Source organism: Schistocerca piceifrons, chromosome 3 (genome assembly GCF_021461385.2).
Source record: "Schistocerca piceifrons isolate TAMUIC-IGC-003096 chromosome 3, iqSchPice1.1, whole genome shotgun sequence".
Taxonomy (NCBI): domain Eukaryota; kingdom Metazoa; phylum Arthropoda; class Insecta; order Orthoptera; family Acrididae; genus Schistocerca; species Schistocerca piceifrons.
Genome location: NC_060140.1, coordinates 365,395,425 through 365,407,606, shown reverse-complemented (window position 1 = coordinate 365,407,606; position 12,182 = coordinate 365,395,425). Strand labels below are relative to the sequence as shown.

The following is a 12,182-nucleotide window of genomic DNA, read 5'->3' as shown; positions in this document are numbered from 1 at the left end:
TGATTGATCATCCAGTCATTCCGACATAAACTTTTCCGCATGTGCATGGTATATGGTATATTCCCGTCATTGCAAGTGGGTCGCTTTTCTCCTTTGCCGATCTAAGGCAAATTTATATCACATATTTTATACACGCACACTCAACAAAATCTATAGGGTACTTCCCGTTGACCGAGAAAACTGAAATTTGGCAAAATGCAAAGTTTCACAGCATAAATAAATGAAAAATCCGACATTTTTACACTGGAATTATATCAAAAGAAAAGAAAATATTTTTTAATCCGACAGTCCCTCTCAATTAAGATGAGTTTTTCTCAGAAAAGGGTTGAGGTATCAAGTTAAAATTTGTGTGACATACAAAGGTCTATGACCCCTTGACGATTTTGTAAATGTAAGCTTTTAAGTCAATGTAGTAAAAAGTTACGGCCATTTGTGTCACATATTTTGATATTTGCAAATTCACTCATCAAAACCTTTAGGGTACTTATCGTTGACCTAGAATCATAAAATTTGGCATGAAGCAGAGTTTCACTGTCCAAGTAAAGGAAAAAAATGCGAAAATTATTGATTGATAGTTATCTCACGCGGGAATATTTTTTCTCCTTTTCGAAAGTCTTGGTATTCCCGGGACCGATATCTTGCCGGTACCTATATCGATAGCAACAAAAGTCATCGATATTCTTGATTCCCTGTATGGATGAACTGTCTGTACACATAATTAAGTTCGCGAGTCCTGCTTGCACTTTTCCGGATTTTTTCTTCTGTACCTGGTCGAGGCGGTCAATAGCGTACTGTAACGTAGCCCAGTGATTGTTTTTCGATTTCTAACATACTTGTGAGTATGATGGATGTAAATAAAAAATCTTCGCCATAACTGTCTGTACACATAATTACGTTCGCGAGTCCTGCTTGCACTTTTCCGGATTTTTTCTTCTGTACCTGGTCGAGGCGGTCAATAGCGTACTGTAACGTAGCCCAGTGATTGTTTTTAGATTTCTAACATACTTGTGAGTATGATGGATGTAAATAAAAAATCGTCGCCATAACTTTTCCCGATAATGGGACCATCTTCTCCTTATATGGAGCAGATTTACTTGAAGCAAGCCATTTTTTGGACTCTGAGCACGTTTAAGGGAAGCAGATTACAAATCCACACTCAGAAAGACATTGGCGTGGTTCTCCAACAACATAATAACCTCTAACAACCACAGCAGTCTATGATGGTAATTATTTGTTTTATTCAATGACCCGTTTCATTCATAACGATCATCTACATATTGATCTAAAAAAAAGAATATGCTTGCTTCTGGATAACACGATTATGATAGGTTTACACAGTTACGAGTAGTAGCGTGATTCACATTGTCTGAGGAGGGACATAACAGTATTTTCGTAGTTATCAAATGAGACAAATAAAAGATCCAGCTATGAGATGCATCGTCACATGGTATAAAACCATAATAAAATTATGGTAGACATAGCCCGTAATGCAGCCTCGTCGTTAACGCTCTGTGCTTTCAGCTGCAGTATGAACAGCTGACGCAGCTTGGCCTCTAGGTGTTACTGACCGATGTATGTTTACAGTAGCGTATTCCGAAGTCAGGGATATGATTCATCTAGAGTGTCAAATATCGTACCTCTGAATTTGCAGCAAGCCATTGTAAACAGTGCTTACCGTCAATGACACAGGGATCATGTTGCTCAACACATGCCCCCCCCCCCCCCAGCTGTTTGTAATTCAGCTGCAACGTCGGTCCTACATTAGGGACCATGGGTGTTTACCATACTTTATTATGTTATTATACCCTGTGACGATGTCAGTCACGGCTGTATGCTTTATATGCCTCTTTTGTTAACATCAAGAACACGGGTATGTTTAGTGGTTCCTCCTCAGACAACGTGAATCACACTCCTACTTCTAATTACGTTAACTTGCAAACAGCTCTTGCTCGGAAATATGTACATTATTTTCTGGATGTCTCTGAAGATGACCATTAGACTTAAAAGGTCATTGAATAAAACAAATACTTGGGCTCATAGATGTTTTTTTTTCATATTATCAAATTTTCGATCGCTGTTATTTTCAAACTGACTGTGTCGCCCCTCATCAACATAAAAATCGATACCTCCTTCCTGCACGAACTAAACGAACTATTCCTCCATTTGTGGCGACATCAATTTTCAGGTATCCTCACACCGGTGTCCGAAGATATGCGAACACGTAGATACGCGGAGTGCTTACATTGCTTCCGATGCAAGGCAGGACATGGTAGTGTTTAATATGAAAAAGGTAAATTGTTGAAACAACTGTCCATGTTTTCCAGTTTACACACGAGCAGAAAACATTGTTTGGCCTCTGAATAAGTATGCATGTGCGTTTACGTACTACATATCATAAAAAAGAAACAAAAACCTACATTATAAGATGAATTTTTGGATTGGTATTTTAACACAAAATTCTTAGGTAGCATAAGTTGGTGAAATAATAATTATGTTTAACACTTCGGAATGTTGGTTACAAATGACTATCTGGAACATTGCTTTCACTTTAAACACCAGAACACAGTTGTAGATTGTTGAATAAAGTAACAGCAGTATTCCACATTGCAGCTACAGACAACTGCTTCCCATACCGACATTTATGCAAAAGCTGGTAGTTTGTAAAATACATGTCAGTCTCACGAAATCATAGCAGATTATGGAGGAATATGAGCATCCAGCTGTAGCAATCCTTAGTTACGTGCTGATTAAAATCTAAATCTCAATATACTTCAGTTTTTGTTTCTATTTGTTTATGCCTGCATATTACTATACATTGGCACTGATCTTCATGCCAGACGAAATAATAATCGCAAACACAAAAATATAGTTTCTTTACTTTCTTTTAATTTACCGAAAACGGTGTTCACGGTAGATATAATTGCTTTGCAGGATTTCATGGCGACTATACTGCTGGCGTCTGCTGATATTACAACACTAAACATCACTCAAATAAACTTCCTGTCGCCAGAAAATTCACTTACTCATAACCTTTCCAATTTACTCTGGAATTATCATGTTTTCTTTCTCAATTCTGTCCTTGACATCATTAATAATTTTCGAAAGCTACAAGTGATATCAAATTCAGTGGGCAAATTAGCATGGAGTGTGTCGTTCTTTTTTCAGTCACTCGTGTGTCTGCTGTACTGTTACGTTTTTGACAGTAAATGGTGATGAAGTAGCAACTAATGCATAATCGTTGTTCGACGCCTTTGCTTCTTGAAATCGCGTCTCCAAATGAAAATACTGACATAACTACTCATGGTGTGATGGTGGTATCAGTATATTCAACGGCCGACGACATAGTACCAAAACATATCCTAAATTAAAATCCCCTTATTGCGATTTCTGTCTATATGTTCGAGCAAATCTTAGGAACTACTGTAGGGATTTTGATATCGTGTTTACTAATAAATAGAGTGAGCCCTGACGAAGGTTTGTTCGTATGACTACATGTTATAAGTAAGTCGTTGATTTCAACATGTGCGCCTTTACTGGTACACACAATATCCAGTCTGTATTCAAGCTCTATTCACACACGGCGCAACATATTCCCTTCAACTGTGGCCATGGCAGCAACGATTAGGTTCTTAAAATCATTAATATGGTTGACAGTCGTTTGGTAGGCTCTGTCCTTGACACATCCCCACAGAAAGAAGTTCATCGGTTCATTGTCACGCGATCTAGAAGTCCAGGGAATTGATCCATCCTGCCATCTGGAAACACCTGGTCTAGAACATCTCGCACAATCTGAAACCATTGTGGTGATGTACCATGTTGTTGGCGAACGTCTGTGTCTTGACGGTAACGCAAACAGCTCCAGCATGTCAAAGTAACTATTAGGCTTCTTTTTTTCTGAGAAGAGAATGGTAGAATAATGCGATCAACCATCGACCACAACACATTCAATTTCGGGTGTCACGTACCTTTTCCGTCACAGTATGAGGACTGGTTGTGTCCCTATGCGTACATTGTGTTTGTTTACCTTATCAAACACGTGGAATGTTGCTTCGTCAGAAAATGCGAAGTTGTATACAAAATTTCCTTCCGCCTCTAAACATTGAAGAACGTCCACAGCGAATAGCATACATTGTGGCTTGTCGTCTGGTTCCACTGCGTGCAACAGTTGGGATACATCGCTTAACGTTTCCGAAGGACCCGGTGCACGGCCGTCCTAGGGATACGCAGCTCTTGCGACGCTCTCCGAACAGGCGTCTTGCGGTGAGCGTTGAAAAGTCAGCCGTATCCATTCTGTGTTGGCTTCACTTGTTCCAGTTCGTCCATTACGATGCTTCTGTACTACCGGTGTACCGACGTCTGCGAGGGTGGTAGCTTCCTATACTTTGGATGTTTCATTCAACTTGCGTGTCCGATTTAGTCTGAATAAACCATTCCACACAGTGAATCTTTTTTTGAACTGTGTCATAATGCTTCACTCACTACAAACGTTTCTGAGTTTATCTGTCACATAAGCCAAACATGGCGTGAATCTGAAGTTGTGGCATACCTTTTGAGACACCCTGTCTCTTTTTCCTTCTTCCATATTTGTCCTATAGCGATAAACTTAAGGACTCCGAGCCAGCTGTAACGCAGTTAGTTAATTTTTCCTATCACAGTATATTTGTACATATTTGCATATACCCAAAACTTGGTGCTAGCAAATCGATTTTTTAGACCGAATATGTCTCTAGAGTAGTTTAGTAGCAACAAATGACAATAGGTAACATGTCAAGATTCTAGTGGGATGGTCGAATAAACGTGTTCAATACTTGCGTATCAACATTTATCGTTGCCCTAAGGAAATCAAAAGTATATAGCTATTTCCATTAGGACCGTAGTGTTGCCGCTTTGCCAACCAACGGATATACAGGGTGGTTCATTGATAGTGACCTGGCCAAATATCTCACGAAATAAGCATCAAACGAAAAAACTACAAAGAACGAAACTCGTCTAACTTGAAGGGGAAAACCAGGTGGTGCTATGGTTGGCCCGCTAGATGGCGTTGACATAGGTCAAACGGATATCAACTGCCTTTTTTTAAAAATAGGAATCCCCATTTTTATTATATATTCGTGTAGTACATAAAGAAATATGAATGTTTTAGTTGGACCACTTTTTTCTTTTTGTGATAGATGGCGCTGTAATAGTCACAAACGTTTAAGTACGAAGTATCACGTAACATTCCGCGAGTGCGGACAGTATTTGCTTCGTGATACATTACCCGTGTTAACATGGACCGTTTACCAACTGCGGAAAAGGTCGATATCGTGTTGATGATGGCCATTGTGATCAATATGCCCAACGGGCGTGTGCTTTGTATGCTGCTCGGTATCCTAAACGACATCATCCAAGTGTCCATACCGTTCACCGGAGAGTTACGTTATTTAAGGAAACAGGAAGTGTTCAGCCACATGTGAAACGTCAGCCACGATCTGCAACAAATGCTGATGCAAAATAGGTGTTTTAGCTGCTGTCGCGGATAATCCACAATCAGTAGCAGAAAAATTGCGCGAGATTCGGGAATCTCAAAAACGTCTGCGTTGAGAATGCTACATCAACATCGATTGCACCCGTACCTTATTTCTGTGCACCAGGAATTGCATGGCGACGACTTTGAACGTCGTGTACAGTTCTGCTACTGGGCACAAGAGAAATTACTGGACGATGACAGATTTTTTGCGCGAGTTCTATTTAGCGACGAAGTGTCATTCACCAACAGCGGTAACGTAAACCGGCATAAACCGGCATGATATGCACTACTGGACAACGGAAAATCCACGGTGGCTGCGACAAGTGGAACATAAGCGACTTTGGCTGGTTAATGTATGGTGCGGTATTATGGGAGGAAGCACAATTGGCCCCCATTTTATCGATGGCAATCTAAATGATGCAATGTATGCTGATTTCCTACATAATGTTCTATCGATGTTACTACAAGATGTTTTACTGCATGACAGAGTGGCGATGTACTTCCAACATGATGGATGTCCGGCATGTAGCTCGCGTGCGGTTGAAACGGTATTGAATAGCACATTTCATGACAGATGGATTGGTCGTCGAAGCACCATACCATGGCCCGCATGTTCACCGGATCTGACGTCCCCGGATTTCTTTCTGTGAGGAAAGCTGAAGGATATTTGCTATCGTGATCCACCGGCAACGCCTGACAACATGCGTCAGCGCATTGTCAATGCATGTGCGAACATTACGGAAGGCGAACTAATCGCTGTTGAGAGGAATGTCGTTACACGTATTGCCAAATGCATTGAGGTTGACGGACATCATTTTGAGCATTTATTGCATTAATGTGGTATTTACATGTAATCACGTTGTAACAGCATGCGTTCTCAGAAATGATAAGTTCACAAAGGTACATGTATCACATTGGAACAACCGAAATAAAATGTTCAAACGTACCTACGTTCTGTATTTTAATTTAAAAAATCTACCTGTTCGTCTAAAATTGTGAGCCATGTGTTTGTGACTATTACAGCGCCATCTATCACAAAGCGAAAACAGTAGCCCAACTAAAACATTCATATTTCTTCACGTGCTACACGAATATCTAATAAAAAACGGGGGTTCCTATTAAAAAAAAACGCAGTTGATATCCATTTGACCTATGGCAGCGCCATCTAGCGGTCCAACCATAGCGCCATCTGGTTTGCCCCTTCAAGTTAGACAAGTTTCGTTCTTTGTAGTTTTTTCGTTTGACGCTTATTTCGTGAGATATTTGGCCCGGTCACGATCAATGGACCATCCTGTAGTTTGCACTCTACTTATCATTCAATAGCTGTACATAGTGTTACATGTCGCAGCTACAGATCTTTCGTCAACTACACGGGTAAGAATTGGTCGCTGGTCTAAACCCGGAGGAACAATTTTTTCCATTTTCTCACAGTGCATTCATTATGTGGTGAATATAGTTATTAAATAAGGCTTTCCATAGTCCATTTGTACAGTGTAGTTTCAGTAACGAAAGTGCACCGTTGTCGTTATTTTGATAAGGAAAGTTCACGATTAACGGCTGCTCTTCTTGTCTTTCAAATCTAGTTTTACTCTGCGACGACGGTGCATTGGTATGTCCATGACTATCAGCATTGAGTACGGTAAGACACTAAGGAATTACAGACATTGGCTGTGAGCGGGCATTGATTGAAATCAAGGGGAAAGTTGAAAATTTATGCCGGACCGGGATTCGAACCAGTGTCTACTGCGTAGTAGGTAGATTCTCTGACCAGCTATCCTGGGATAATGATCATTGCCCTACCTTCAGACCCAAACACTCAACTTATGCACACACTAATAATGTAGTGCCCTTTGCCCATTATGCTCCAAGCATTTCGCCGATTCTCGTAAGAGTTGGACACTGGTGTGCGTCTGCACTGAAGGGATCATTGGCCTGCTCGTCTGAATTATTTCCCTGTTCTTTCGGTCGCGAAAACGATTCAAATCGACATCGGCGGAAGACGAAACTCGCGCCTTTTTATCATAATCGATTTCAAACCCGACAAGGACCACAGCTGTCTTTGTATGCAGGTTCATCTCAATCAGTTTTTAGGCAAACATTGCGAAGGGAACTGCATGAGATGGACACTAGGTGTCGGGTACCTTGCAAAAGACCATTCTTCATAGTGGCACTTAAATTTGCAACACAAAACCTGGACACTAGCTGATTGGAGGCGGATTGTGTGATTAGACAAGATGGAAATTTTTGCATTCTTCAGTTGATACAGACATTCTAACGTACCATCTGTCGAATGAGGAGTTTAACCCACAGAGATTGGAGGTATAGTCCAGGTATTGTTTTGGTGGTTTTTCGTACCATGACTTGAGTCCACTCATTCAGATGAACATGACACTTATTTCAACGTTATGGGCGATCTAGTGATGCCTTTCTTCTACATCTTCATTATAAGCATGCTGTGCACATTCTTATTATTCAAGAAGACAACATCCGTATTCAGAGAATTGCACTCATGCATTCCTAATCTGACGAGCACACAGGCATTATACAGAACTTCCTCTGGTCGGCTAAATAATTCCATTCACCATCTTTGTGGCTGCTGTAATCAGCGGGTGAATTGTAGCAATCAACGCCCCTACGATTTCATGGCTGTATGGGACTTGATTACCAATGATTGGCTTCAGATCGTTACGATACACATGAAGAAATTTCTGGGCCCTCTTTCTCGCCAGTTTGAGGCCATTATCAAGACTAGAGACAATGGTACACGGTATTAGCGTCATGTGTCTTGGAGCTGACTGAGTTTTGTCCGATATGTATACTCATAACGTCGCGAAGTGATTACAAAGGTTGTCGAGAATGCGTGCATCTGAACAGATTGCCGCATTCATAGAAAACAGACATTTATATATGAAATGACTTCTACTGCTTCAGTAACTGTCACTGAAGTAGCAGAAATTACGAGTGGCATTCAAGAAGTAATGCAACACATTTTTTTCTGAAAGCAGACTTGTTTTATGCAGGATTCCAAAACATCAAAAAATGGCTCTGAGCATTATGGGACTTAACTGCTGAGGTCATCAGTCCCCTAGAACTTAGAACTACTTAAACCTAACTAACCTAAGGACAGCACACACATCCATGCACGAGGCAGGATTCGAGCCTGCGACCCTAGTAGTCGCGCTGTTCCAGACTGTAGCGCCTAGAACCACTCGGCCACCCCGGCCGCCTCCAAAACATCAAATTATTCCCCATTATTTTGGCTACAAAATCCTATCTTTCAACGTAATCTCCGTTTAATGCGACCGCCATACTCCACCTTACTGTGAGGGCCAATATGACCTCCCAATACCACTCTACTGGTCACAATCGGAGCCGACGTCTTGCTGTATCAATAACCTAGCTAACATCCACGTACTACTTTCCGGCCGGCCGTTGTGGTCGAGCGGTTATAGGCGCTTCAGTCCGGAACTGCGCTGCTGCTATTGTAGCGGGTTCGAATCTTGCCTCGGGCATGGATGTGTGTGATGTCCTTAGGTTAGTTAGGTTTAAGTAGTTCTAAGTCTAGGGGACTGATGGCCTCAGATATTAAGTCCCATAGTGCTCAGAGCCATTTGAACCATTTTTTGAACCGCTTTCCGCAGAGTACATCCTTCATTGTGCCAAACAGACTGAAGTCGGAAGATGTGAGGTTAGGGCTGGATGAGGATGAAGTTTTATGAGACCCTATCGGGTGTGTAGATTTGTGAGGCCTTGCGTTGTCATGGAGAAGGAGAAGTTCGTTTGCATTTTTGGACGCTGAAGTCGACTGGATAGGTACCTGAGTGTAGCACAATACACTTGATAGTTGATTATTGAACCAGGAGGGAGGATATGAAACAGAATAATTCTTTCAAAATCCCAGAAGAGCGTCATCATAACTTATCGGCTGAAGGTGCGACTTTGAACTTTTTCTCCGGAGGAAAGGTAGTTTGGCGCTACTCCGTGGATTGCCGTTTTGCTTCCGATTCGCAGTGATGAACCCGTACTTCACCCCCTGTGACGATGTTTACAAAAAAAATTTACGATCAGCCTCGTAACGCGCAAGCATTTCCGCATTGAAGGCGCTCCGTTGCTCTATATGATCTTCTCTTAGGCGCCGAAGGCCCCAGAGGGCACACACCTTCGAGCACCCCATTTGGGGAACGAGTATGTCAGCACTACCAACAGAGGCGCCCAGCTGCGCTGCGAGGTGTTGGATTGTGATCACCTCGAATGAGAGTGTTCGCAGTTCCCAACATTGCAGGTGCCACAACGCGAGTTCCCTGTGAAGTTCCTCAAATCGCTGGCTCTGTTGCAGTTATCCTGCTAGAAGATGCCATCGCCGGCGGGGAAGACATCAAGCATGAAAGCATGCAGGTGGTCCACAATAATGTTCCTGTAGTCGATAGCTGTCTTGGTGCCTTCGATTACTACCACAGGTTTCATGGAAGTCCAAATGAATGCCCCCTAGTAAGGTGCGTATTTTGAGATCCGTTCGCTGGATGTGATTCCTTCCCACAGGTGACACATTTCCATTGATTCACTGTCCAGTCTCGAAGATTCCATGATTACCTCAATAGTAATTGACATCGACGTAGGATCAACACCGAACCGTAAGATCCGCTTTATAGCGCGGCAAGTATCCGACCTGCACGTTTCGTTATGAGGTGTGGACGCCCATCTTGCCTGCTACTTGCAGTATCACCGTCCTTTTACCATTTTCCATAGATGCTCACTACAGCTCATCAGCTTTTCAAAATGCTCGTTCGCAGTCGCCCGGCTATAACAATCCTCACTTCGTCAAAGTTGCTCATATTTCTCCGTTTGTATGAGCACTAGGATGATTCGTCACTTGCCTCTGCTCCACTTATAGGCTTATTTTCCTTAACGCCCAGGCTTTTGGTGGGCAGTGGTCATAATGTTCCTGGTAAGCCAATCCGCCACAGTTGCCAAATGCTAATATTGACCGTAGTCTTACACGACAGAAGTCGCTAAACACCACCATGGTTTCTGGGCCTTAGCCCCACCATCAGGTGCATCTGAAATCTAACAGTAGTAGGACGTCATGTCCATGCCCAAACAACTAGTAAGCATACGACTACCGTAGTTGGTCTGTCATAATAGCATCGCAAATTGTGGCTGGAAGGAATCCCGACTATGAAGAGCGCCCTGAGAAACAGCCTCTTGTCCGAAAATTGCCAGCGGGACTGCATGCAGTGAAAGCATATACAGAAGGCTGTGACCCGTGTGGTTACGCCAAGAGGACCGTGGTAGTGTTCAGTGACTTCTGTCGTGTAAGATTTCGCTCAGTAAAAACATTTTACAATTGTGGCGGATTTGTCTACCATGAAAATATTGAAAAAAGTTGCGGTTGTCCAACAAATAAAAATTTATTTAGTGATCATAATGTTTTGCCCTTCAAAGAATATATACCTTTTTTGTCAGTTTTTTGTGTTTGTGTATTGGTTTGTGCGGGGTGCTCGTGTCCGCGCGCTCTCGTGTATGTGAGTGAGTGTGTGTGTGCGCGTGGGATAAAGAAATGAATTAATTTTCTTATGCTATGTGTTATTATCTTTTGCAGGAACAGCGCCAAGCCAAGGCGGTAGAACCTACATGGAGTTTGGAGACGTACTGTTAGAAATCTCATCCGTAAACTTCATGGAAAATTAATTTACGTAGCTTTTAAGAAAACTATGTAACGCTGTCATTAGTCTTTGTCGATGTTTTAATAAATACTAACAGAAACACATATTATGTCCATTGACTTTTTTAAATTTTGTTTGTAAAGTGACAATAATAGTGAAAGATTACTGTCAAACCTCCTTGCCTAGGGACGCCAAATGAAAGTTGATGTCGTCAAGCCCTGAATGAAAATTGCGCAACGGATAACTGGGGAAGGGAGCTTGAGAGCGCTACCTAGAGAGCGTGTCCTTTCTGTACGATACTAGGCAAGGGGCTGGAGGGCTCACACGCTGATGTGTGGGTCCCTGCTTCTGTATCATTTATTTTAAATGAATTCCTTTAATTTGACTTCTTTGTGATTTTTAAGGTATGTTAAAGATTGATGACAACTGATTACCTATTTATTTTAAACGTTATCTCTCGACTTTGCAGCGATTGCAGCAATTGTTCCAGCTTACAGATATTACAATTTTACAACTTATAGCTCGGGTATATTATATACTAATCTGCACGCACATTTCTACGGGCAAGACGGAATTGCGTTGGCCAAATGTATACCACCAAAGTCTCCCAATATTTTACATAGGACATCCACTATGTCAGGAGGATAACGGGCAAACTGGGGACCAGATACATTAACACACGGGGTCAAATTTCCGAAATTAAACGAGGACATTCATTTCCTTACACAATCCAAAGCTGGAAATAAAAGGATTAGTACAAATATTCAAATACCTCTCTTCCATGCGTGAACATTGAGACAGACGCACTGAGGGCACGCCTGCTCACTTACCCGTCTTCTGTAACACTCCCCGAATATGGCGGGCACCCAGAGGTCTTCCTGAGCCCCGGTGGAGGGGATGGTCGAACCACTTTGCCGTGACCAACCTCTCCACCCCAAATCTTGTGACACTGGAACGTCTTTGACTTTTACCTGCCTGTGCTGTCTCTCTGATCCCCTACCCAGGAGTGA

General features: G+C 42.2%; 1 protein-coding gene across 2 annotated transcripts in view; it reads left to right on the top strand.

Moving 5' to 3' along the window:
* Positions 1–11,276, top strand: part of LOC124789453 — an 81,328-nt gene extending 70,052 nt beyond the window's left edge. For both annotated transcript variants that reach the window (XR_007016120.1, XM_047256815.1), the window contains exon 2: positions 11,109–11,276. Coding sequence is in view for 1 of the 2 variants with exons in the window: in XM_047256815.1 (XP_047112771.1) it covers positions 11,109–11,133 (25 nt within the window). In the remaining variant the exon portion in view is untranslated. The remainder of the gene's footprint in view (positions 1–11,108) is intronic.
* The last annotated feature ends 906 nt before the right edge of the window (positions 11,277–12,182 follow it).